The 21,767-nt window shown below is 48.7% G+C and overlaps 1 protein-coding gene across 1 annotated transcript in view; it reads left to right on the top strand.

Annotated features, from left to right (window-relative positions):
• LOC140411508 (dynein axonemal heavy chain 8-like) overlaps window positions 1-21,767 on the top strand; it is a 2,059,122-nt gene that overhangs the window by 125,871 nt on the left and 1,911,484 nt on the right. The window contains exon 4 of the mRNA XM_072500594.1: window positions 16,481-16,632. Coding sequence (XP_072356695.1) covers window positions 16,481-16,632 — 152 coding nt within the window. The remainder of the gene's footprint in view (window positions 1-16,480; window positions 16,633-21,767) is intronic.

Genomic DNA, 21,767 nt, shown 5'->3' with positions numbered 1-21,767 from the left:
ACTCTTTCAGGTCAGTCTATTTTTCCTCTGGAAGGTAACTCAACAATTTATCCCAATTTTTAAGAATATCCTCGTTTTCTAATTTAATTTGAGGTAAGTCAAATTCAAAGTCATCTGGATTTGGTTCGTCACTTTGAGTTAGAATCATTAAAACCTCCTCCATTTCCTCTCCTTCCCTTTCAAAGTACCTTTTAAGCATGTTCACATGACGCACGTGGTGAGTTTTCCTTCTATCCGGCATTCTTACCACATAATTCACCTCACTTAATTTCCTTTCAATCTGATAAGGTCCACAAAACCTTGCTTTTAAAGGTTCACCTACCACTGGTAACAATACTAAAACTTTGGGCGTGATTCTCCGCTCCCGCGACTAAGTGCCCACGCCGTCGTGAACGCCGTCGAGTTTCACGACGGCACAAAACGGCCCCGTTCTCGACCGATTCAGGGCCCGAAAATGGTCTAGGATCGGGGCCGTGAGAAACTGGGGGGTCGAGTCACTAAAGCAGCGTCGTCAGCGCGCGCCGGGCATTGGAGCCGCACAAAAGCGGCGCCGCATCATCCGCTGCCTAACTGGCGTCACCCGCGCATGCATGGTTTCCGTCCTCCCCGAGGCCGCCCCGCAAGAAGATGTCGGATGGATCTTGCGGGGCGCGGAGGAAAGGAGGTCCTCCTTCAGAGAGATAGTGGGTAGTCCATATCTAGTAAAGAATTTAAGTAACTCCTCCGCAACCTTTTTGGCTGTAATATTATGTACTGGATTGGCCTCTGGAATCCTAGTTGACACATCTATTATAGTCAAAAGATATTGATTTCCACTTTTTGTTTTAGGAAGCGGTCCTACGCAATCAATTAGGACCCTTGTAAAAGGTTCCTCAAATGCTGGAATGGGTATTAAAGGTGCTGGTTTTATCACTGCTTGAGGTTTCCCTATCACTTGACATGTGTGACATGATCAACAAAATTTAACTACATCTTTATGTAGTCCAGGCCAATAAAAATGTTTTGGGATTTTAGCTTGCGTTTTCCTGACTCCCAAATGACCTCCCACAGGTACCTCATGTGCTACTTGCAACACCTCCTTTCTATACCCTATACCCTACCCTGAAGTTAGAGACAGCCTGAGTGAGAGAGCCTGAGTTAGGATTGAAACTTGGTCATTTGGAGCAGTGTGGTAATTAAAGAGGTAAGTGGTGAATTTACTTTTCCTGTTTTTCAGTTAACAGTTTAGTGGCCTTGTTAGCTGGAGCTACCCCCACCCTAATTGTTGAGTGGCAGTTATCTGTCAATCACCTGAAGTTTGATGAGAGGCAAAGGTGGAAATTGCATCCTTCAGTCTCAAGCTTAACTAGTGTGAGTCATCTCAGTTTTGCTGGGCTCTATGTAAGAGAGAGGCATAAAGTGCATACTCAGTAAGTTTTCGCACGTGTAGTGAAGACAGTTTGAATAGTGAGAGAGCCCGAGTGAGGATTGAAACGGTCATTTGGAGCAGTGTGGTAATTCGGTGCAGAGTGGGAGGAGGTGCTTTTCCTCTTTCATTTTGTTTTCTTTCTTCTGGGGTTGTAACTATTAATCTGCAGGGAGAAATCCAGAGAGCATCCTGGGAAGGTAAGCGATATATATACCTTTTCAAATTCTGGGGGGTAAAAGCTGAAGTGACATCACAGAAAAGCTGTGACCTGATTGGCTGGTAGGGAATCTATTAAATTTGGGGGAAAAAATAACATTGAAAAAACGAATTAAAACTAGTTAATTAACTAGATAAAGGATTAACTAAACCTGAGGGCAGAGATTAGTATTTAGCATTTAATTTTACAGTAAAAATCTAGTGCCAGGGCCACATAGTTAATTGTAACTTAATCTAATAACAATTTAAGTATTTATTTTGAATTAATTAACTAATGCTTAAATGTCACGCAGTGGGGTGCAGTGCTCTAACTGTGAGATGTGGCAGATCTTTGACATTCCAGCGTTCCGGCTGACTACGTCTGCAGGAAGTGTAACCAATGGCAGCTCCTCACAGACTGCATGGTTAGGTTGGAGCAGCAGTTGGAAGCACTTAGGAGTATGCAGGTGGCGGAAAGCATCATAGATAGGAGTTATAGAGACATGGCCATACCCAAGCTGGAGGCAGACAGATGGATGACTGCTAGAAAGGGCAGGCAGTCAGTGCAGGAATCCGCTGTGGCTGTCCCACTCTGGATACTGCTGGGGGGATAGCCTATCAGGGGAAAACAACAGCAGCCAGAATAGTGGCACCACAACTGTTGCTCAGCAGGGGGGCAAAGTACTGGAGAGCAAATGTTATAGGGGACTCTATAATAAGGGACACAGATAGACACTTCTGTGGACATGAAAGAGAAGGATGGTATGTTGTCTCCCTGGGTCCAGGGTCTCTGAATGAACATAGGACATCCTGAAGGGAGAGGGTAAACAGCCAGAGGTCATAGTACCCATAGGTACTAACGACATAGGCAGGAAGAGTAAGCTAAAAAGCAGGACCTCTAGGATTGTAATCTCAGGATTACTCCCTGTGCCACGTACCAGTGAGGATAGAAATATGAGGATAGTACAGCTAAACACGTGGCTAAACTGTTGGTGTAGGAGGGAGGTTTTCAGATATCTGGACTATTGGGATCTCTTCCGGGGCAGGTAAGACCTGTGCAAGAAGGACGGATTATATCTAAACTGGAGGGCACCAATATCCTGGCTGGGAGGTTTGCGAGAGTCATTCGGGAGGATTTAAACTAGTATGGCAGGGGGGTGGAACCAGAGCGTTCGCTTAGAAGGTGTAATAACTGAAGTGGAAATATGGATCAAAAATAAGAGAACAACATCACCCTTAGGCACAGAAAAAAAGGTGACAAGTGTGAGAAGGGAGGTGGTCAATGCAGGATTGAGGGTGTTGTACCTAAATGTGCGCAGTACACTCAACAAGGTAAACAAGGTTGTTGCGCGCATTGAATTTGACCAGTACGATGTTGCGGGCATCACAGAGACGTGGCTGCAAGGACCCCAGGCTGGGATTTAAATATACAAGGATATGAGCCCTATCGAAGGGACAGGCAGATGGGCAAAGGGGGCGGGGTTGTATTGTTACTAAGGAATGAAGTTAAATCGATAACAAGGAGCGATATGGGATCAGAAGGCATAGAATCTCTGTCCAGAGAAGGTTCCTAGAATGAAGAGCTTGTCCTATGAGGAACGGTTTGAGGACTCTTGGTCTGTACTCGTTGGAGTTTAGAAGGATGAGGGGCGGGGGATCTTATTGAAACTTACAGGATACTGCGAAGCCTGGATAAAGTGGACGTGGAGAGGATGTTTCCACTTGTAGGAAAAACTGGAACCAGAGGACACAATCTCAGACTAAAGGGATGATCCTTTAAAACAGAGATGAGGAGGAATTTCTTCAGTCAGAGGGTGATGAATCTGTGGAACTCTTTGCCGCAGAAGACCATGGAGGCAAAATTACTGAGTGTCTTTAAGATAGAGATAGATAGGCTATTGATTAATAAGGGGATCAGTGGTTATGGGGAGAAGGCAGGAGAAAAATATCAGCCATGATTGAATGGCGGAGCAGACTTGATGGGCCGTGTGGCCTAATTCTGCTCCTGTCTTATGGTCTTATGGTTGTGCAACCCACCTCTTCACTCACCTGATGAAGGAACTGTGCTCGAAAGCTAGTGATTCGAAACAAACCTGTTGGACTTAACCTGTCATTGTAAGACTTCTCACTGTGCCCACCCCAGTCCAACTCCGGCATCTCTACATTCTGGTCTTATGGTAGCTAATTTAACACAGTTATTCAAAAAGGGAGCTTGGGAGAAAACAGTGAACGATTGATCAGTGAGCCTAACTCACTGGTCGTAGGGAAATGTTTTCGAGTCCATTATCAAGGACTTTGCAGCACAGCATTTGGAAAATAGTGGTATAATCAGACAAAGTCAGTATGGATTTACAAAAGGGAAAGCATGCTTGAGAAATATACTGGAATTCTTTGATGTAACCAGTAGAGTTGACCAGGAAGATCCGGTGGATTTGGTTTATTTAGACTTTCAGAAGGCTTTCTGGTTTAGCTCAGTGGCCTAGACAGCTGGTTTGTAATGCAGAGCAAGGCCAGCAGCGCAGGTTCAATTCCCGTACCGGCTTACCCGAACAGGTGCCGGAATGTGGCGACTAGGGGCTTTTCACAGTAACTTCATACTTGTGACAATAAAACAATTATTATTATTAAATTACTATGTACAGTGACTGCAGGTAGTGTCTTGAGATGGACAGAAAGCTGGTTAGCAGACAGGAAGCAAAAAGTTGGAATAAATGGGTCTTTTTCTGATTGGCAGGCAGTGACAAGTGAGGTACCGCATGGATCTGTGCTAGGATCCCAACTGTTCACATTATAGATTAATGATTTGGACGAGGGAAATAATTGTATCATCTCCAAATTTGCAGACAATACAAATTGGGTGGGAGGGTGAGATGTGAGGAGGATGCAGAGATGCTTCAGCAGGATTTGGACCGGCTGAGTGAGTGCAATGGCAGATGCAGTATAATGTGGATAAATGTGAGGTTATTCGCATCAGTAGCAAAAATAGGAAGGCAGATTATTTGAATCGGTGTAAACTGAGAGACGTTGATACTCAGCGAGACCTTGGTGTCTTCATTCATCAGTCTCTGAAAGTGAGCGTGCAGGTAAAGCAGGCAATAGAACATAGAAAATACAGCACAGAACAGGCCCTTCGGCCCACGATGTTGTGCCGGACCTTTGTCCTAGATTAATCATAGATTATCATTGAATTTACAGTGCAGAAGGAGGCCATTCGGCCCTTTGAGTCTGCACCAGCTCTTGGAAAGAGCCCCCTACCCAAACTCAACACCTCCACCCAACACCAAGGGCAATTTTGAACACTAAGGGCAATTTATCATGGCCAATCCACCTAACCTGCACATCTTTGGACTGTGGGAGGAAACCGGAGCACCCGAAGGAAACCCACGCAGACACGGGGAGGATGTGCAGACTCCGCACAGACAGTGATCCAAGCCGGAATCAAACCTGGGACCCTGGAGCTGTGAAGCAATTGTGCTATCCACAATGCTACCGTGCTGTCCTTAAGAACAAATAAATCGACACTATATCATTTTACCGTAATCCATGTACCTATCCAATAGCTGCTTGAAGGTCCCGAATGTTTCTGACTCAACTACTTCCACAGGCAGTGCATTCCATGCCCCCACTACTCTCTGGGTAAAGAACCTACCTCCGATATCCCTCCTATATCTTCCACCTTTCACCTTAAATTTATGTCCCCTCGTAATGGTTTGTTCCACCCGGGGAAAAAGTCTCTGACTGTCTGTAGCGCACAAAGACTCCGAGAGACGAATAGAGTGAAGTCGATGAGGCTTTATTAAGCGTGACTGTTTCCCCCGCAGTTCGGTAGTAGACTGCCTGCGGGGGAGGACTCCAGGTACTTATACTCCACCTTCAGGGCAGAGCTAGAGGTCAACGTCCAACCAGGACCCGGGATCTGTCAGCCAATTACATCATGGCTTCACAGTCCCACATGACCCCTAATGCATACTACCACATTCACCCCTTGTTAAAAATGAACCCGGCGGGGTGATGCTTCGCATGGTGGTAAGGGTTTACAAGGCTGGTCCTGGGAGGAAAACTTTCACATATTATAACAGTATGTACAAGGTTTTTTTTTTGATTCAAACTATTTACAGTAATCGTCAGGAAAAGACAAAATGTTCTCGTTAAAAGTCCACAAAGTCCACATTGTACTGTTAGATCGACGCCACGAGTTGGTCGGGCGGTCTGGTCGTCCGTGTCGATCGCCTCGGCCCCGGTGGTGGTGGTGGTGCTGGTTTCGGTGTTGTCTTCTCCGGGAGCCTTACGGTTTCAGCTTGGGCTTCATTCCTGGTCGGGCCTGGGAGGAGGACTGATCCTCCTGGGAAGGGGGCGGTCGCGGGGTGCGGCGGTGGCAGGAAGGGGGGGGGGTTGGGTGATTGGTGTCGGGGGGGGGGTGTGTTGCCGGCGGGCGCCAGATCTCGCAGAGAGACCGTGTCCTGTCTGCCGTCGGGGTACTCCACGTAAGTGTACTGCGGGTTCGCGTGAAGGAGGTGAACCCTTTCGACCAACGGGTCCGACTTGTGCGCCCGCACGTGCTTTCGGAGCAAGATGGGTCCTGGGGCCACCAGCCAGGTCGGCAGCGACGTTCCAGAGGAGGACTTCCTGGGGAAGACAAGGAGGCGCTCATGAGGCATTTGGTTAGTGCTAGTACACAGTAGTGACCAGATGGAGTGGAGGGCGTCCGGAAGGACCTCCTGCCACCGTGAAACTGGGAGGTCCCGGGACCGTAGGGCCAGTAGGACGGTCTTCCAGACCGTGCCGTTCTCCCTTTCTACTTGCCCATTCCCCCTGGGGTTGTAGCTGGTCGTCCTGCTCGAGGCTATCCCGTTGCTGAGCAGGAACTGGCGCAGCTCGTCACTCATGAAGGAGTACCCCCTGTCGCTGTGGACGTATGCGGGGCAACCGAACAGTGTGAATATGGTGTTCAGGGCTTTAATGACTGTGGCCGCGGTCATGTCAGAACAGGGGATGGCGAATGGGAAGCGGGAGTACTCGTCCACCACATTGAGGAAGTATATGTTGCGGTCAGTGGAGGGGAGGGGTCCTTTGAAATCCAGACTAATGCGTTCAAAGGGGCGGGAAGCCTTAATCAGGTGCGCACCATCCGGCCTGAAAAAATGCGGTTTGCACTCTGCGCAGATGTGGCAGTTCCTTGTGACTGTACGGACCTCCTCTAAGGAGTATGGGAAGTTGCGGGACTTGATAAAGTGGTAAAACCGAGTGACCCCCGGGTGGCAGAGGTCCTCGTGGAGGGTTTGGAGGCGGTTAATTTGTGCGTTGGCACATGTGCCGCGGGATAGGGCATCGGACGGCTCGTTCAGCTTTCCGGGACGATACAAGATCTCGTAGTTGAAGGTGGAGAGCTCGATCCTCCACCTTAAGATCTTGTCGTTTTTGATTTTGCCCCTCTGTGCATTATCGAACATGAAGGCTACCGACCATTGGTCCGTGAGGAGAGTGAATCTCCTGCCGGCCAGGTAATGCCTCCAATGTCGCACAGCTTCCACTATGGCTTGGGCTTCCTTTTCCACTGAGGAGTGGCGGATTTCTGAAGCGTGGAGGGTTCGGGAGAAAAAGGCCACGGGTCTGCCCGTTTGGTTAAGGGTGGCCGCTAGAGCTACGTCGGAGGCGTCGCTCTCAACCTGGAAGGGGAGGGACTCGTCGATGGCGCGCATCGTGGCCTTTGCGATATCCGCTTTGATACGGCTGAAGGCCTGGCAAGCCTCTGTCGACAGAGGGAAGGTCATGGTCTGTATTAGGGGGCGGGCCTTGTCTGCGTACTGGGGGACCCACTGGGCGTAGCATGAAAAAAACCCCAGGCAGCGTTTCAGGGCTTTTGAGCAGTGCGGGAGGGGAAATTCCATGAGGGCGCGCATACGTTCGGGGTCGGGGACTATTATCCCATTGCGCACTACGTAGCACAGGATGGCTAGCCGGTTGGTGCTAAAAACGCACTTGTCCTCGTTGTACGTGAGGTTCAAGGCTTTAGCGGTCTGGAAGAATTTTTGGAGGTTGGCGTCGTGGTCCTGCTGATCGTGGCCGCAGATGGTTATATTGTCGAGATACGGGAACGTGGCCCGCAACCCGTGTTGATCAACCATTCGGTCCATCTCTCGTTGGAAGACCGAGACCCCGTTTGTGACGCCAAATGGGACCCTTAGGAAATGGTATAATCGCCCGTCTACCTCGAAGGCTGTGTACTTGCGGTCACTTGGGCGGATGGGGAGCTGATGGTAGGCGGACTTGAGGTCCACGGTGGAGAAGACTTTAAATTGGGCAATCCGATTGACCATGTCGGATATGCGGGGGAGAGGGTACGCGTCTAGTTGTGTGTACCTGTTGATGGTCTGGCTATAGTCTATGACCATCCTTTGTTTCTCCCCTGTCTTCACTACTACCACCAGCGCTCTCCAGGGACTATTGCTGGCCTGGATTATGCCTTCCTTTAGTAGCCGCTGGACTTCGGACCGAATGAAGGTCCGGTCCTGGGCGCTGTACCGTCTGCTCCTAGTGGCGACGGGTTTGCAATCCGGGGTGAGGTTTGCAAACAAGGACGGGGGTTGCACCTTGAGGGTTGCGAGGCCGCAGATAGTGAGTGGGGGTATTGGGCCGCCGAATCTGAAGGTAAGGCTCTGTAGATTGCACTGGAAGTCTAATCCCAGTAATGTGGGGGCGCAGAGTTGGGGAAGGACGTAGAGCCTGTAGTTTTTGAACTCCCTCCCCTGCACATTTAGGGTAACTATGCAGAAGCCTTTGATCTGTACGGAGTGGGATCCTGCAGCTAGGGAAATCTTTTGTGCGCTGGGGTGGGTGGTCAAAGAACAGCGTCTTACCGTGTCGGGGTGGATAAAGCTCTCCGTGCTCCAGGAGTCGACTAGGCATGGTGTCTCGTGCCCGTTTATCAGCACCGTTGTCGTTGTCGTCTGGAGTGTCCGGGGCCGAGCTTGGTCCAGTGTTATTGAAGCGAGACGTGGTTGTAGTAGTTGAGCGTCTTCTTCGAAACCCGTGGAACCGTCGACACTGGGGTCCGTTGTTGCCGTCCAAGATGGCGTCGGGGTTGAACAAAATGGCTGCCCCCATGCATCGCACATGGCTGGGGGGTCACAAGATGGCGGCGGGGGTGGACAAAATGGCCGCCCCCATGCGTCATACAGGTCTGGGGTGGTCCAAGATGGCGGCGCCCTTCCTCCCCTCGTGGTGGCTGGGACCCAAAATGGCTGCGCCTGCGGGTAGCACATGGGGCGCTGGGGGGGTTGGGGAGCGTTAGGAACACGCGGGGCTCCCTCATCTCTGGGGACAGCGGTGGTCGAGACCCAAATTGGGAGCGCCGGCGGGTCATACGTGGGGCGCGGGGGGGGGGTTTGGGGGGCGTTAGAGCCGCGCAGAACTCCGTCTTCTCCGGGGAGAGCGTTGGGACCCAAAGTGGTAGCGCCGGCGGGTCATACATGGAGCGCGGGGGTGGGGGTGGGGGGGGGGGTTGGGGAGCGTAAGCGGCGAGCAGGGCTCCCTGTTCTCCCGGGACCGCGGTGGTCGGGACCCAGAGTGGCTGCGCCTGCGGGTCGTACATGGGACGCAGGGGGGGGTTGGGGAGCGTAAGCGGCGCGCAGGGCTCCCTGTTCTCCCGGGACAGCGGCGACCTCACGGGACCGGCACACAACCGCGAAATGGCCCTTTTTCCCGCAGCTCTTGCAGATCGCTGCGCGGGCCGGGCAGCGCTGCCGGGGGTGTTTCGCCTGGCCGCAGAAATAGCAGCGGGCTCGTGCAAGCCTGTGGGGTGTCCGGGGGGGGGGTGGGTTTGTCGCGACGGGTACGTACGGAGCCCAATGGGCTGCCGCGCGGTCGGGGCCATAGGCGCGGGTATTTCACGCGGCCACGTCTAGGGAGGCTGCTAGGGCCCGTGCCTCTGAGAGTCCTAGCGACTCTTTTTCTACAAGTCTTTGGCGGATTTGGGAGGAGTTCATACCTGCCACAAAAGCATCGCGCATTAACATGTCCGTGTGTTCATTTGCGTCCACCGACGGGCAGCTGCAGGCTCGTCCCAAAATTAGTAGCGCGGCGTAGAATTCGTCTATCGATTCTCCGGGACTTTGCCGTCTCGTTGCGAGTTGATAGCGAGCGTAGATCTGGTTTACTGGGCGGACATAGAGACTTTTTAGTGCTGCGAACGCCGTCTGGAAATCCTCTGCGTCTTCGATGAAAGAGAAAATCTCCGTGCTTAACCTCGAGTGCAGGACCTGTAGTTTTTGGTCTTCTGTGACCCGGCCAGTGGCCGTTCTGAGGTAGGCCTCAAAACAAGTCTGCCAGTGCTTGAAAGCTGCTGCCGCGTTCACTGCGTGGGGGCTGATCCTCAGGCATTCCGGGATGATCCTGAGCTCCATAGTCCTTTTTAGTCACGCTTAATAAATTGTAGTGCACAAAGACTCCGAGAGACGAATAGAGTGAAGTCGATGAGGCTTTATTAAGCGTGACTGTTTCCCCCGCAGTTCGGTAGTAGACTGCCTGCGGGGGAGGATTCCAGGTACTTATACTCCACCTTCAGGGCGGAGCTAGAGGTCAACGTCCAACCAGGACCCGGGATCTGTCAGCCAATGACATCATGGCTTCACAGTCCCACATGACCCCTAATGCATACTACCACACTGTCTACTCTATCTATTCCCCTGATCATCTTATAAACCTCCATCAAGTCGCCCCTCATCCTTCTCCGTTCTAATGAGAAAAGGCCTAGCACCCTCAACCTTTCCTCGTAAGACCTACTCTCCATTCCAGGCAACATCCTGGTAAATCTCCTTTGCACCTTTTCCAAAGCTTCCACATCCTTCCTAAAATGAGGCGACCAGAACTGTACACAGTACTCCAAATGTGGCCTTACGAAAGTTTTGTACAGCTGCATCATCACCTCACGGCTCTTAAATTCAATCCCTCTGTTAATGAACGCGAGCACACCATAGGCCTTCTTCACAGCTCTATCCACTTAAGTGGCAACTTTCAAAGATGAATGAACATAGACCCCAAGATCTCTCTGCTCCTCCACATTGCCAAGAACTCTACCGTTAACCGTATATTCCGCATTCATATTTGTCCTTCCAAAATGGACAACCTCACACTTTTCAGGGTTAAACTCCATCTGCCACTTCTCAGCCCAGCTCTGCATCCTATCTATGTCTCTTTGCAGCCGACAACAGGCCTCCTTACTATCCACAACTCCACCAATCTTCGTATCGTCTGCAAATTTACTGACCCACCCTTCAACTCCCTCATCCAAGTCATTAATGAAAATCACAAACAGCAGAGGACCCAGAACTGATCCCTGTGGTACGCCACTGGTAACTGGGATCCAGGCTGAATATTTGCCATCCACCACCACTCTCTGACTTCTATCGGTTAGCCAGTTCATTATCCAACGGGCCAAATTTCCCACTATCCCATGCCTCCTTAATTTCTGCATAAGCCTACCATGGGGAACCTTATCAAATGCCTTACTAAAATCCATGTACACTACATCCACTGCTTTACCTTCATCCACATGCTTGGTCACCTCCTCAAAGAATTCAATAAGACTTGTAAGGCAAGACCTACCCCTCACAAATCCGTGCTGACTATCCCTAATCAAGCAGTGTCTTTCCAGATGCTCAGAAATCCTATCCTTCAGTACCCTTTCCATTACTTTCTTTGCCTACCACCGAAGTAAGACTAACTGGCCTGTAATTCCCAGGGTTATCCCTAGTCCCTTTTTTGAACAGGGGCACGACATTCGCCACTCTCCAATCCCCTGGTACCACCCCTGTTGACAGTGAGGACGAAAAGATCACTGCCAACGGCTCTGCAATTTCATCTCTTGCTTCCCATAGAATCCTTGGATATATCCCGTCAGGCCCGGGGGACTTGTCTATCCTCAAGTTTTTGAAAATGCCCAACACATCTTCCTTCCTAACAAGTATTTCCTCGAGCTTACCAATCTGTTTCACACTGTCCTCTCCAACAATATCGCCCCTCATTTGTAAATACAGAAGAAAAGTACTCGTTCAAGACCTCTCCTATCTCTTCAGACTCAATACACAATCTCCCGCTATTGCCCTTGATCGGACCTACCCTCGCTCTCGTCATTCTCATATTTCTCACATATGTATAAAAGACCTTGTGGTTTTCCTTGATCCTACCCGCCAAAGATTGTTCATGCCCTCTCTTAGCTCTCCTAATCCCTTTCTTCAGTTCCCTCCTGGCTATCTTTGTATCCCTCCAATGCCCTGTCTGAACCTTGTTTCCTCAGCCTTACATAAGTCTCCTTTTTCCTCTTAACAAGACATTCAACCTCTCTTGTCAACCATGGTTCCCTCACTCGACCATCTCTTCCCTGCCTGACAGGGACATACATATCAAGGACACGTAGTACCTGTTCCTTGAACAAGTTCCACATTTCACTTGTGTCCTTCCCTGACAGCCTATGTTCCCAACTTATGCACTTCAATTCTTATGCAATAAAGAAGGCAAATGGCATGTTGGCCTTCATAGCGAGAGGATTTGAGGATAGGATAAGGGACGTGTTACTGCAATTGTGTAGGGCATTGGTGAAACCACACCTGGCGTATTGTGTGCAATTTTGTTGTTCTTAGCTGAGAAAGGATGTTCTTGCTATGGAGGGAGTGCAGCGAAGGTTCACCAGGCTGGTTCTTGGGATGGTAAGACTCTCATGTGAGGAGAGACTAAATCGGTTAGGATTATATGAAAATGAAATGAAAATCGCTTGTCACAAGTAGGCTTCAAATGAAGTTACTGTGAAAAGCCCCTAGTCGCCACATTCCGGCACTTGTTCGGGGAGGCTGGTACGGGAATTGAACCGTGCTGCTGGCCTGCCTTGGTCTGCTTTAAAAGCCAGCGATTTAGCCCAGTGTGCTAAACCAGCCCCTATATTCATTGGAGTTTAGGAGAGTGTGAGGAGATCTCATAGAAATGTATAAAATTCGAACAGGGTTAGACAGGGTAGATTTAGATGAATGTTCCCGATGGTGGGGGAGTCCAGAACTAGGGGTCATAGTTTGAGGATAAGGGGTAAACCTTTTAGGACTGAGGTGAGGAGAAATTTCTTCCAAAGTGTGGTAAACCTGTGGAATTCACTACCACAAAAAGTAGTTGAGGCGGAAACCTTCTTTAATTTCAAGAAGGAGTTAGATAGATATAGCTCTTGAGGCTCAAGAGATCAAGGGATATGCAGGGGGTGGTGGGTGGGGGAGAGGCTGGATCAAGATATTGAACTTGCTGATCAGCCACGATCATAGTAAATGGCGGAGGTGGCTCGAAGGGCTGGATGGCCTCCTCTTGGCTTCTATTTTCTATGTATGTTTCTACGTATGAGGACATTTGAAATGAAATGAAAGTCGCTTATTGTCACAGGTAGGCTTCAAATGAAATTACTGTGAAAAGCCCCTAGTCGCCACATTCCGGCGCCTGTTCGGGAAGTTTTCACATTTAAGTGAAAACTTATGTTGGATAAACTGGAATTGATCGCCTTGGACCAAAGGATACTGAGGGAAGGTTTTCTAGTGGTGCAGCCGATTATGACAGGTTTAATAAGGTAGACAAAGAAAATCTATTTCCATTTGACGGCACAGTAGGGTAGCTGTAACATTTTCCGGAAGTGTATGCTAATGCTCTGGTAACTTGGGTTCAAATCCTAACACAGCAGCTCATGGAATTTAAATTCAATTAATTAACCTGGAATTTAAAGTCAGTCTGAGTAATGATTACAATTGTCATCATTTGTTTGCTATTCTACTTTTGGGAAGGAAATCTGCAACCGTCTGCTCTATATGCAACTCACTGTTGTTTCACAGCGCCAGGGACCCGAGTTCGATTTCTGGCTTGCGTCACTATCTGTGAGGAGTCTGCACGTTCCCCCCGCGTCTGCATAGGTTTCCTTTGGGTGCTCTGGTTTCCTCCCACATGTGCCAAAAGATGTGCTGTTAGGTGAATTGGACATTCTGAATTCTCCCTCAGTGTACCCAATCAGGCTCTAGTACCCTAGTGTGGCGACTAGGGGATTTTCACAGTAACATTCTTAATACCTTTTTTGTCACAAGTAGGCTTACAGTAACACTGCAGTGAAGTTACTGTGAGAATTGATGAAGTACTTTGGGGGAATAAGTTGTTATTCTTGATGTGTTAGGCAGGTTGGTTCGATGTGGAATGCACTCGATGCAGGTAAGTTAGAAACAGAGGTCTAACACAGGAGAAGATCCAACACTGTTTAATCAACTGGATGAACTGTTGCACATATTCAGCTGTGGGTCGACACTACACTGATCTGACTAGTAACCTTGTAGTAGCCTGACCAGACTTACTAGCTACCGCATGGTGTTTGTGCTTGCTAGCTCATGGACTCTGACTGTCTTAGTTGTTGGGTTCCGAGAGAGCGGGAAACCTAGTGAGTGCCCTCTGGCTTTATAGTGGTAGTGTCCTGTCTGGTGATTGGCTGTGTTGCATGCTTACTGGTCATCCTATGTGTCAATAACTGCCTATCTGCACCTCATTATTTACATGAGTGGATATTATGACAATTCTGAAAAGAAGACGGGCTGGATTCTCCGCCGTCAGGATTCTCTGTTTTTCCGGCAGCCCAGGGGTTTCCCCACAATGGGAAACCCAATTGACCAGCCGGCGAAGCGGAGCATCCCGCCAGCGTGCTGAACCAGAAATCTGGCGCGGAGGGACGGAGAATACAGCCTGACATGTGTATAAATGATTTAGTAGTATGGGAGAATTTAGAAATAAAGAAGAGTAGAGATGTTAAATATATGCATTTTTAATTAAGCTATGGTCAGGTGGTGTTACAAGTAAATGAGTAAAGTTTAGAAATTTGTCAGCAGATGAGAACCACACAGGCCCAGGGAGAATGTGCATGGACAGTGACCCTGGGCTGGGATCGATCCCGGGTCTTCAGTCCTGTGAGGTAGCAGTGCTAACCACTGCGCCACTGTGCCACACTGATTCTGGCACTTCTTTCGGTTCTTACTCCATTGTCCATTGAACATCGTAATTTACAATTTTCAAACATTCTAAAAACAAATTCTGCTTTTCTGTTCTTCCTGCCAAAGTGAATACAATCATACTTCGCCACATTGTACTTCATCTGCCATCCTCACTGAGCAGAGAGTAAAGGCTTTAATTAATATGCCGATAACTCTTTCTGTCCTCCTTACAACTCAGGTCAGTAGCTTTATATCTTCTGTAAATTTGGATGCATTACTTTCGGCTTCCTTATATATGCTATTAATATCAACTGTTAATAAACAAGGCCCCAAAATTAATCCTTGTATTAATAATCTTTATTAGTGTCACAAGTAGGCTTACATTAACACTGCAATGAAGTTATTGTTAAAATCCCCAAGTCACCATACTCCGGCACCTGTTCGGACAGACTGAGGGAGAATTCAGAATTCACCTAACAAGCACGTCTTTCGGGACTTGTGGGAGGAAACCGGAACACCTGGAGGAAACCCACGCAGACACAGGGAGAACGTGCAGACTCTGCACAAACAGTGACCCAAACCGGGAATCAAACCCAGGTCCCTGGCACTGTGAAGCAACAGTGCTAACCATTGTGCTACCGCCCATAATGGCACTCCATTGATGTTTAGATGGACTTATACAAAGAACACAGAAAGTTAGCATGCTGGTGCACCAAGAAATTAGGAAGACAGATGATATATTGGCATTTATTTCAAGGTGATTGGAAGTGGTAAGACCACAATTAAACACAGTTTTGTCCATATTTCAGAAGTATGTATATTGGGAGTAGGACAACAAAGGTTTGCTCAATTGGTTCCTGATATGAGAGGGTTGTAAAATGATGAGAGGCTGAGTAACATGGGCCCATAGCGCCTGAAGATAAAGAACCTTAGTTAGGCCACACTTGGAATATAGTGTTCAATTCTGGTCGCCACACTACCAGAAGGATGTGGAGGTTTTAGAGAGGGTGCAGAGGAGATTTACCAGGATGTTGCCTGGTATGGAGGGCATTGGTTATGAGGAGAGGTTGAATAAACTCGGTTGGTTCTCACTGGAACAACGGAAGTTGAGGGGTGACCTGATAGAGGTCTACAAAATTATGAGGGGCATAGACAGAGTGGATAGTCAGAGACTTTTTCCCAGGGTAGATGGGTCAATTACTAGGGGGTATAGTTTAAGGTGCGAGGGGCAAGGTTTAGAGTAGATGTACGAGACAAGTTTTTTACACAGAGGGTAGTGGGTGCCTGGAACTCGCTACCGGAGGAGGTGGTGGAAGCAGGGACGATAGTGACGTTTAAGGGGCATCTTGACAAATACATGAATAGGATTGGAATAGAGGGATACGGACCCAGGAAGTGTAGAAGATTTTAATTTAGACGGGCAGCATAGTCGGCGCAGGCTTGGAGGGCCGAAGGGCCTGTTCCTTTCTTTGTGCTGTACCTTTCTTTGTTCTTTGTTCTTGTTCTTTGTTCTTTGATGGGAGATGAAGCATTCAAGATTCTGAATGGGCTTGGCAATGATCATGGAGTTGTGGATTATTCCATTAGTGACCATATTTAAAACTCGGTGGGTGGATGGATTCTTGATTTCTCAAGTGGTCAAGGGATATGGGGAGTGGGTTTAGGAAAACTAAAGTTGAGGAAGAAGACCAGCCATGATTGCACCAAATGTTGGAGTAGGTTCGACAGACCATATGGCCTACTTCTGTTTCTATTTATTATGTTCTGATTTTGCTCAACTTGTCAAGGGAAGTTGATCTTTACACACTATCCTTGTTTGTATCATTCAACAAAGCATTTTACAAAGAATATAATTTGGCTCATGTTTTGAATCATTTGTTATTTTTAGAAAGTGGACGAATTATTGCTGGAGTTCCGAAAGGATCCAAAATGATGAGATTATTAATGGCCAATTTACACAGCGTGTGCCTTGATGGCCTATGCTTGTTCTTTGTGCGGTACAAAAATGATATTCCGATCACAGGGAAAAATATTCAAGAGGTATGATATAGTATTTACTTATTAAATAATTTTGCGCATTAAATTACTATCAGGAATGTGGGGCTGAATTCTCCATTCTGGAGACTAAGTGTTGATGCCGTCGTTAAAACGATGAAGTTTCACGACGGCGTGATCGGGTCCACAGCTGCAGCGATTCAACCGCTCCCAAGTGGCTAGCACGGGCGTATCGGGAAACACAACACGCTGTTAATGGACCGGCGGCCGATTCGTGATTGACGCGATGCTGCGGCTGCACATAATGAATTCTCCCCCTCCCACACACAAGTGTCGCAGCCAACATGGCTGCAAGGGGGGCAGCGCCGCGCTTCCGGGACGCCAAATTGGAGACTCTCCTGTTTTGTTATGCTCTTGACAGCATAAGCTACTTTCTTGATGTGCACTCTGACAAAGGAAGGTTCAGACTTGGAGATAGCTTTAACACATTTATTAAACTGTTAACGATTCTCCTACTTGGATTCGACTCTCCTGTTAATCCTGCTATAGCTACTCAGACTAACTAACCAGTCTGCTACAATCCACATGGTGGGTGTGATGTGTTTCAATCAACCCTGTCTGTACTCACTAAGTGTCTCCACTGGAAAGAGACTGAGCATGTGTGCTGTGTCCTTTTATATGGGTTAGTGTAATGGTGTAATGTCTGGGTGCGTCTTGACTGCCCATTGGTCATGTCCTATCTTACTGACCTATTGGTTGAATGTTTGTGTGTCATGTCTCTGGTGCTCCCGCTAGTGTTTTTCTAGTCTACGTGTATTTACATTTACCCCTTGTGTATTTGCAGTGATGCATATCACCACATCCCCTCTTTTTTCGTGTTACATATTTTCTGTACAGTGTTAAGGAAAATTGAACAAAAACAGGTAGATAAGTGATGCTATGTACAAGTTATGATGACTGTGATGACTATACAATAGTATACAAGACCAAATAATAGTTGCGATGACTTTGAGGATACAAAATAAAAGTTATGAGTCCAATAGTTCATGAATTTATATGGTCTGGTATAGAAGTGTCAATGGTGATGTCATTCCCTTGTGAACACTGTCAGTGTCCTGGTGTTTGGTCATCAGGAGGTGTTCAAGTGTTCAAATTGGGGCAGCACGGTAGCATTGTGGATAACACAATTGCTTCACAGCTCCAGGGTCCCAGGTTCGATTCCGGCTTGGGTCACTGTCTGTGCGGAGTCTGCACATCCTCCCCGTGTGTGCGTGGGTTTCCTCCGGGTGCTCCGGTTTCCTCCCACAGTCCAAAGATGTGCAGGTTAGGTGGATTGGCCATGATAAATTGCCCTTAGTGTCCAAAATTGCCCTTGGTGTTGGGTGGGGTTACTGGGTTATGGGGATAGGGTGGAGATGTTGACCTTGGGTAGGGTGCTCTTTCCAAGAGCCGGTGCAGACTTGATGGGCCGAATGGCCTCCTTCTGCACTGTAAATTCTCTGAAAAAAAAAAAGAAAAAATCACTTCATTGACTGATTTGGATTCTTTTTTTCGATGCTTATGGCAGCTATTCTTGATGGCATCTGTCCTGAAAGCCGAGTTGCCTGTTGGTAGTGTAGCAAACGTGAATTAGTAAGATGCATCATCCTGTCATGGTATGTCATTGTACTGAGCTGAGCAGTAACAGTGTCCCTCATTTGCAGAGTTGTACCATGTCGTACCAGTCGTAGTCCCATTGTTGTTGTTTTTGTCATGCTTGTTGTCAATGTTGTTGCCTCTGGTACGCTTCTTGTTATTGTCTTTTATATAGTTTTCATAGGTTGTGTTGTGTTGGTTGGTTTTGTTGCCGTGTTTGCTGTGCTCAAGGGCCACACTCTGTGGATAATACGAGTCCTTCACAGTTACTCATGTCAGCGTATTTTGCGGCATCTACTGTTTCCTTGAGCGTGCCATCACTGAGTTTGCGGCGCTCCCTGTCTGGAGTCATGTCCGGCTTACTTGAATCAGCTGTGGCTTGTCGATGTTCCCCGTCTGGAGTCGTTTCTGGTTCACCTGTGTCAGCTGAGGTTTCTTGATGCTCCCTGTCCGGAGTCATTTCAGGTTCACTTGAGTCAGCTGAGGTTTCTTGATGCTCCCCGTCCGGAGTCATTTCAGGTTCACTTGAATCTTCTGAGGTTTCATGATTCTCCCCATCCGGAGTCAAAACATTCAGGAATGCATGTGCTTGTGGAGAGGCTCGAGCGAATGAGGTTTGAAGTAACGTGGTGTCACCAGTAGTCTCACTGTGATTGTCGAGTGCCTCTGTACACACTAGCTGAGGTCTGTCACGTTGCACATCTTGTATGGGATGTGGGATGCCATCGTCACTTTGTCGCACATACAGTGGGTAGAGCCTCAGTGTCTGCTTGTCATTCTCTTGAGCTGGGTAGACTGTCAGTCTTCTTCTGGTGGCTCAAATAATCTGGGTGGACTGTCATAGTCGCTTTGTTGTTCACGTGAGCGTGGTAGACTGTCATAGTCTGCTTGCTGGACACTTGAGCGTGGCAGACTGTCACCTTTCTGTTGTTCACTTGAGCGTGGCAGACTTGCATCGTCTGCTGCTGGTTGCTCAGAGGAGGTTGCTCATGGTCTTGTTCATGCAAGGACTGCGCTCTGGAGTCTTGCGTTCTTGCCATCGTGGAGTCTGTCCATGAGCTCGCTGTGGCGGATTGTGTCACTCCCTCTGTGGAGTCTTGCAGCGTTCCCTATGTGGAATCGCACATTGGCCCCGCTGTGGAGTCTGTCATCACTTCTTGTTCATGCAAGGACTGCGCTCTGGAGTCTTGCGTTGCTTCTATCGTGGAGGCTGTCCACAAGCTCGCTGTGGAGGCTTGTGTCACTGGAGTCACTTTCTGTGTGGAGATGTGCAGTTGTCTCGCTGTGGAGTCTTTCATCGCTTCTGTGTGGAGGCTGGGACCCTTTGTGGTGCATGGACCACTCTCTGTGTGGCAGCAGGCCGTCTCTGTCGGCCTGTACCGCTCTCTGTCTCTTGGCGTCAAGGCTGCAGCATAATCCTGCACTCACGAGTCGGGATGTCATATGTGCTGGGCTGAGGATTCCCCAATCCGAAGAACTCGTCGTTGGGGGCTTCAATGTACAACATCTCTAGTTGCGGTTCGGATTTGGTACTGGGGTCGCCACGTCCAATGATGAAATCTTCGTCTGAGTCGTAGTCTTCAAGGACCATATCATCATCTAGGGCGGTGCTAACTGCTTGTTGCAGGGTTCTGCGGAGGTTACTTTCAGCTACTGGTCGAAGATCAGGCATTGTGCTGTCGTTCCAGGTGAAAGAATCTTGTTTTGAGGCGTTAAATTTTTTTTTTCTTGTTTTGGGACATTTCCCCTTTAAGTGGTCGTGGTCCGGGGCCTCTGACGTAACAAAGCTCGTGACGTAGAGCGTAGGATGCGATTGCGCATGCACAGATCGCTGTTCCTTTACTTGGGGCCTTTTTCGCAATTGGAGCCTTTTTGCATGCGCAAATGGACCTTCCCGTTCTGTGAGCTCTTCACGCAACTGCGCATGTGCTGCTCCTTTTCCAAGATGACTGCAAATCAAAACTGCCATTTTCTGCAATGGAAAGCCTACCTTCGCCTCGTGGTCAGTACTGGCGCCTCTTTTACTGATTTTTCTTGTATGTCCCTCGCAGAATTCTTGGAATTTGTCCAAGACTGCCTGGAAGTCGCTCTTGTTTTGCCCCTTTGAATATTTGAAGGTCTCGAAGATTTCTGCTGCTTTTTTACCCGCGATGGTAAGTGTAAGCTTTATTTTCTCTGCGTCCACCACGCCATCTAAGTCAGACGCTAACAGGTAGATCTTGAATCTCTGCCTGAACGGACGCCAGTTTTCACTGATATTGCCTTGGTACCTGAGCTGCTGTAGAACCGGAATCTCGATCATCTTGCCTGGATGCTGTTGCTGGTTGTCACGATTTGCTGAGTAGAAACTATATGGATTTAAACAGTCACTCTCTGGTACCATGTTTTGTTATGCTCTTGACATAGCATAAGCTGCTTCTTTGATGTGCAAAGGAAGGTTCAGATTTGGAGATAGCTTTAACACATTTTTTATACTGTTAAAGATTCTCCTACTTGGATTTGACTCTCCTGTTAATCCTGCTATAGCTACTCAGACTAACTAACCAGTCTGTTACAATTCACGTGGTGGGTGTGATGTGTTTCAATCAACCCTGTCTGTACTCACTTAGTGTCTCCACTGGAAAGAGCAAGATCATGTGTGCTGTGTCCTTTTATATGGGTTGGTGTAATGCCCCCCTGTTGTAGTGTCACGTCTGGGTGTGTCTTGACTGCCCATTGTTGTGTCCTATTTTACTGGCCTATTGGTTGAATGTCTGTGTCATGTCTCTGGTGCTCCCTCTAGTGTTTATCTAGTCTGCGTGTATTGACATTAACCCCTTGTGTATTTACAGTGATGCATATCACCACATCTCCTTGACTCCGTGGAGAAGAGGAGGCTGGTGCTGTACCCCGGGCAGGAACGGAGGTCATCAGGTGCCATCGTTCACCGTGCCTGGGCTGAGGTGGGAGCTGCCGTCAGCACCATCAGCGAGGTGGCCTGGACTGGAGACCAGTGCAGGAAGAAACTGCATGACCTCCTCAGGGCAGCCAGGGTGAGCCCCCAGTGCTGTGCCCCTGGCAGAAACCCCCCCACACATGTGACCCCCTTGCACCAATCAAGCCGCAATGGCCGGGTGCCCTGGCCATTGATGCCATCAGATACCCAACCTCTGGGCTGCATGCGGCGGGCCGTCTAATACTGTTGCTGTTTGTGTTTGCCCACCCAGGACAAGGCCGCGCACAACTGCTGGGAGCGGGAGAAGACCGGAGGAGGACCACCAGACCTGTGTGGCCTCACCTTGCCCGAGCAGAGGGCACTAGACATTGTCGGTGGGCCGGAGGAGAGAAAGGTTGCGTGTCCCCATGACAAATGTGTGCCCACCCCAACCCCCCTCACCCCAGCCATCACCACTTCACACCTCACCCCCGTACCGCTGTATAACTATACATGCCATCTTGTGTCTTACAGGACAAGCCGGGGATTGTCCCGGCCCATCCGGGGCCCCCCACCCTTAGCCAATGCCAGAGCCGGTGCCCCCCAGACATCCGAGCACCGACGGGGAGAG

The sequence above is a fragment of the Scyliorhinus torazame genome, chromosome 4 (genome assembly GCF_047496885.1).
Source record: "Scyliorhinus torazame isolate Kashiwa2021f chromosome 4, sScyTor2.1, whole genome shotgun sequence".
In the NCBI taxonomy this organism is placed as follows: domain Eukaryota; kingdom Metazoa; phylum Chordata; class Chondrichthyes; order Carcharhiniformes; family Scyliorhinidae; genus Scyliorhinus; species Scyliorhinus torazame.
This window is presented reverse-complemented; position numbering and strand designations above follow the sequence as displayed.